Here is a 6,000-nt window from a genome sequence, read left to right on the forward strand (position 1 = left end):
CATCAAGTGGGATGGAGACGCATGACTGACAAGCTGCTGCCTGCAGCCTATTTAAAAAAAGATACAGGGGAATAGTACTAATACTTAATAGTCACACATTAGATTGTATCTGTTTAAATAGAATTATAATCAGCCAAATTCTGTCCGCAAAATGTTAATTTATCTACATTTGAAACTGAATATTCGAAAAATGATATTTAGCATTACAGAAAAAAAGCCAACCCGCCACAGTGAATTAAATATGTGAAGTTCTTGAGGCAATGAACATCATCATGTATCATGTAATCATTGCATGATTTTGTTTAATGTAGTCAAGCTTCTTTTTACAAGGGCTTTCAAAGTCGACGCAATAATAATGTTATGATTTGAGCATATTTTTTATGCTAAATGCAGTACCTGTGAGGGTTTCTGGACAATATTTGTCATTGTTTTGTGTTGCCAAATGATTTCCAATAATAGATATATGCAAACATTTGCACAAAGCAAGCATATTTGCCCACTCCCATGTTGATAGGAGTATTACATATTTGACAAATTTCTCTTTAAAGTATATTTTGAACAGATACAAAATTAGCGATTAATCGCGATTAAATATTTGAATCGACTGACAACCCTACATTTTACACATGGCCTATAGCACATTCAGAGATTTTGTAGGTGAGTCATGCCACATTATCTCTACCTACCATTCATTAAATATTATTTTTTTCAATAAGTTGAATCTGTTATTTCTGACTATTAATTAGTAATCGTGGCTAAACAAGGGATGAGCATGATTTTATGCAAGCATGGGGTTTCCCAGCATGTTGATATATTTCCATATACTGTAGATTTTTTGGCCATGACACACTAGAGCTGGAGCAAATTAAAGTGTCGACAGACGTACTATTGTGTTACTCGCTCTCGTTAAATCAACATCACACTCCGCTAACATGCCCTGGAAGTGAAAAAAAAAAAAAGCCTCCTTTGTTCTTTGTTTTTGGATGTACATAGCCAGAAGCTTTTCTGAATACAAACTTTTGGAACACATGTTTACAGCATGGTGCTGAAATGAATAGGTACAATCATATAGCATGTTCAATTATAGCCATCGCTGAGGTTGTCAGTCAGCGTCGAGTCATGACGTCTTCGGTGAGGACCAGGCCCCAGATGTTCATGTCAGAACGATGAAACAGGAAACATCCTCCAAAACTTCTCCAAACTCATAATTTGACATTAAAGTAACCCTATCATTAGCTATTAGCAATAGGCTATAGCATGCTGTTAAAAAATCCAACTATTTTTATACTGCTTAACATCTATTGTGGTTAAATAGTTTCAGTAAAACAATCAACCCAAATGACACACGCTAATGACTCGTCCCCCACGCCTTCTATTTTCAGCAATTATCAAAATAACCATTATTCTAAAGAGCGGATGTTAAAAAGATGCACAATTTCCAATAAAAGTTAATGGGGCAAACGTGTTTTCCCTCATCTGCAAATCAAACGCTCAGAATGTGAAACACAAAGACGCCATAAAAAAACACCTCCAATCGGAAATTATTAAAAATCAATACATTCACTATATCCCTGGTCTGTCTGTCTGACTGCTCTTCTCCGTGTGTGTGCCCTACTTCTCGAGGAGCAGCCATCTTCGATATATGTGAATAGATGCATAGTAATGACATGGTAGCAGTCACATAAAAGCCGTTGCCTATATTTTGCCACGGGGCCCACTCTTCGACAGATTTCAGGGGGAGTGACTCGTGAACATCACTCTGCACACACGTTCATACCCACAAGAAAACAAAGAGACCCCCAAAAACAGATGTGGCTGCAACACGTACCTCCAAAATCAGGCCTTAAACGGATGTCATATCCCTTCAGCAACTTGTCCACGGTGGCCTTGGCCACAGACATTCCGGTGCTTCCAGTGGAAGAGCTGTGGGCACAAATCACAAGTGTAAGAGCCATTTTAAGCAGCAAAAACAGATGGTCTAATACTTTTGTCATGGACATTTTGTTTCTCTACAGCACACCTACAGTACTGTACGATAAATGGTCACTGCACTCTGTTCTCAACATTAATGACATGAACGCCACCTTGGAGGAGGTACGTCAACGTGGTGAGGCTTTGACAAAAGGGAAAGAGGCTGCATTAAACATCACAAATTCATCCATGCATTCAAATTTCTTCACATTTTGTCTATTTCAATCACAATTTTAGTGAACTTCAGTTGAAATTTCGCATTCTGGGCTGTCACTAGTAAGAATAAACATTCACACTGCAACACATTTTTTGCTGGTAGATGTATTTTTTTCTGTATGTTGCAGTCAGTTGTCAGACAAATCAGGGCGTTGTATGTGGATTTATTTGTAATTTTTTATTATTAACGTTTTTGTGTGTTTGCTTGTCTCTCTTTTTTTGTCTCGTTTTGCCTTTAGTTCCTGGTATTGTTATGGTCTTTTGTTGTTATATATCTGAAATAAGGCACTTTACAGAAGTCTGAATTACTGATATGCACATGAAACATTTGAAACAGTTGTCAGACACATATTAAAAGCATGCTGACTATTGTGTTGTCATGGAGAGAAGGTTAAGAAATATGTCTTGTGTATGCATTTCCCCCCTTGTAACCACACCTGCAGTAAATTCATCTAAACAGTTGAGGGGCTGGGATGATGATACACCTGTCGAGCATTTTATTGATGCAAAAAAGTGGCTTTTAAAGTAACAATGTCATATTTTTTTAGGTAGGAGCCCAGTCTCATTCGTGGTATTTAAATAAGCTCAGTGTTATAACACGGCCTCCCATCATGCTGTCAGAGGCTTCGTCGGTCTGAGCCTGGACTGGAGACAGACTACATCCCCAGGAGGAGAGCAGATAGTCCGCACTAGTCTGACTGACACTTATAACATTGGTGCCATGACCTGCATCACCTGACCGAGACCGGCTCTCCAGCTGAGGTTCATTGTTACTGGGAGGGTGTGGAATGAGCGTATAGGGTGGGTTGGGGGAAGACTAAGGGAGGAAGTGGGTTAAAATTGCTCCCCTGATAGGAGCACTATAGCCCTGGGCTCAGTCAGGGAAGCACTGTTCAATTAGCTCATAGGTAGTGCAGCTGTTCATCAAGCTGGCCGCTTACAGGGCTTGTGGGTTTGACACCTGAGTGCATCGTTATGAGGGGGATATCTATGACAACCTGAGACACATACGCCCCTTTCTTTTATTATTATTATTATAAAGGGATCAAAATGGAAAAATAGTGCAAGCCAGTTCTTCAATGAGCACCTAAATCTCAGGTTATTGCAGCCAAGGAGGAGGCCATGAGGTGATATGGAGCCTTTAAAACAATAAAGGAATTGATCTGGAGATTGGAACTGCATGTGATGATGCTCATGAAGGCCTGATGTGCACTAATTCATACTGTAAACATGTTATTGAAACGTTAAATCTCACACCCCTGCCTCCCGTCTGTCTGGGGGAAGCAACAGCAAGATGATGATGACCTGCTGCTGGGATGATTTTTTTTTTTTCGATTTGAAATCGATTTTGGTTCGAATCAATAATAAAGGGGCAATTAAGAAAGATTATACGAATAGGAATATTATAGTGTGCGTTAATAGAGATGAATGCAATGAGTGGGCTTTCAGACACAGTGTTGCTCCTCCAGCCAGCAGCAGTGGAGACTCTATACATCTGGCTGCTTAACCCTGGAGTAATCAATCGATCGATCCTATCAGCTAATCATTACAGTGAGGTGAGGGCTGTCCTTTTTCAGACTGGAAGTCGCCCTTTCCAATATGTATACCCCCCCTCCATCCCATTTTGATATCGGGAGTAGGTTACGTTTCACAATAGGGCTCGATGCCGTGCACGCGCATGTTTTTACGCTCGCGCGCGCAACAGCTCCGTCTAATAGAGCAGATATCGGCAGCAATGCCTCTTAATAAGGAGGCCCGGGTACCACGTTTAATGCGATTTGCCACATCTCAGCCTTTTATTGAGCGATAATCACAGCCTGTTGGTGTGAGAGTTTTTTTTTTTTTATTATTATTTATTATTATTTGATTATTTGTTTTTTCTCACCTTTGAGCAAAGCAGAAGAAGGACAAAGCCGTCAGAGCAGAGAAAATTCCACATAATTTATCTTCTTGACGACCCAACATCTCCACAAAATCCTTAGATATAGTTTCTATAATCCAACCAGTCCAGTGGTCCTCCAGGAAAAGTAAAAAGTGGCAATTAACAAAAAAAAAATAATTGCCTTTTTTTTTTTTATTAAAAAAAAAACAGGTGGAATAAACTACACCTACATGCGATGTGTCTTCATTAAAATTTTTAAAAATAAAAAAAAAAGAATGTGGTAATTGTGGCTCCCTGCTGTTTTGCCCGGCTATGGAAATCCGTGCAGGTCACAGAGCCCCTCGACCAACACCAGAAGATCAGACATCTTGCTCAAAAAACAGCATACACAATACTTTTAAAAGTGATGACAAGTATTCTTCCTCTTAAAAAAACAAACACTGGCATGAATGAGTGAGCGGCAGCCTCTCGACGCTCAAATCGGCGGATGAAATTTCCCAGTCCAAATCTGCAGAAGAGGCATGGTTCCAGCGATGCTCCGGCTCCAGACTACTCCACACTCCACACCAGCCGCGATGATGTTGTTAAAAGATATTTGTTTGAGCTGGGAAAAAAATCGTCTGAAGAAGGGGAGCGGTGGGTTTCCAAAAAAAAAAGAAAATCTTCATTCCCTGTTTTTTTTTTTTTTTTTTTTTTAGTCCCCCCCGTTGCTGCTGCTGCTGCTGATGATGATGTAGATCAGCGCAAAGTCACTGAGGGGAAAATGCACATTGAAAAAGCACTGGGTAATATCTGATGCAGACGTCAGAGCAGGCTATATCACTCCTCTGGTTGGAAGAAAAAAAAATTAGATGCCGAGAAAATATGGATGGCCCCTTATATACCTCAATGCATATCACGGTATCATCTCACACAGATGCTATTTGGAGAAAAAGTCCACTTGCCTCAGCTGTCCGACGGTAAATGGCGTTTCAACACGTTAATGTTGGTGCGCTCTGCTTCTCCTCCAAACACTGAGCACATGACAGACATGCAACAGTCCGATGAGACATGATGAGGATGTCTTCTTTTTTTTTTTTTAGTTGAAATTAAAATGATGTCCTATCCTACTGGGGGGATGGAGAGAGGGGGGGGGAGAAGAGGAAGAAGAAGACACCTAAGGTGAATTCCTTAGCGACAGCCTGTTCATGCGCTGTCTATTCTCTCTGAAACCCATTAGGATGCTGGGAGTGTGTGTGCCCGTGCGTTTTCATGCATTTTATTCCACTTTGCCAAAAAAAAAAAAAAAAAAAAAAACACGCACCCACACATGAACACGCGCAATATTTTTTTTTTATTATTATTTTGTATTTATTTATTTATTTCATATTCCTTATTACGCACCAGGAGTCGCTCTTTTTTTTTTTTTTTTTTTTTTGGAGATGTGAGACATAAACATTTCCTTTTGCTGGAAATTTGGCTAACGCGCACTTCACAATTCGAGAATCACACACACACGAGCTTGTGTTTTTTATACAGAGGAGGAGGAGGAGGTTTTCTTCAGGGATCTCTGTGCTGTCCAGTTGCTAAGCAACCCCAGCCAGCACTGATGCAGTTGTGGTGGTGATTCGAAGGCTATGCAGCAAAGGCTCATTTAAAGGAGTAGACCCGATGCTGTCACCACCGCTGGGGTGTCAGTGGGACAAAAGCAGATACAGCAAACTGATGTAGCATGGAGCCATTTCTGTTATGATAGGGAGGTGGTAGTGGTGGTGGTGGTGGTTGGGGGGGGCGCCATTTAGCCTACAGTAAGACATGTAAAAGAAATGTGGCATGTCAGGGATATCGCACTACTTTTGCTCCATCATCATTGTCCGACTCCTCATCATCATCCTCATCACCATCTCTGTCAGGGCCACTGTGATGAATCAATCCAGTCCATAGCCTCAAAC

At 40.7% G+C, this 6,000-nt stretch overlaps 1 protein-coding gene across 2 annotated transcripts in view; it reads right to left on the reverse strand.

Annotated features, from left to right (window-relative positions):
* gabrb4 (gamma-aminobutyric acid type A receptor subunit beta4) overlaps nucleotides 1-5,702 on the reverse strand; it is a 63,632-nt gene extending 57,930 nt beyond the window's left edge. For both annotated transcript variants that reach the window (XM_037748840.1, XM_037748838.1), the window contains exons 1-2: nucleotides 4,073-5,702; nucleotides 1,829-1,923 (exon numbers count right to left, since the gene is read on the reverse strand). In XM_037748840.1, coding sequence (XP_037604768.1) covers nucleotides 1,829-1,923; nucleotides 4,073-4,152 — 175 coding nt within the window. In that variant the 5' untranslated portion in view covers nucleotides 4,153-5,702. The remainder of the gene's footprint in view (nucleotides 1-1,828; nucleotides 1,924-4,072) is intronic.
* Nucleotides 5,703-6,000: the final 298 nt, after the last annotated feature.

Source organism: Sebastes umbrosus, chromosome 17 (genome assembly GCF_015220745.1).
Source record: "Sebastes umbrosus isolate fSebUmb1 chromosome 17, fSebUmb1.pri, whole genome shotgun sequence".
Taxonomy (NCBI): domain Eukaryota; kingdom Metazoa; phylum Chordata; class Actinopteri; order Perciformes; family Sebastidae; genus Sebastes; species Sebastes umbrosus.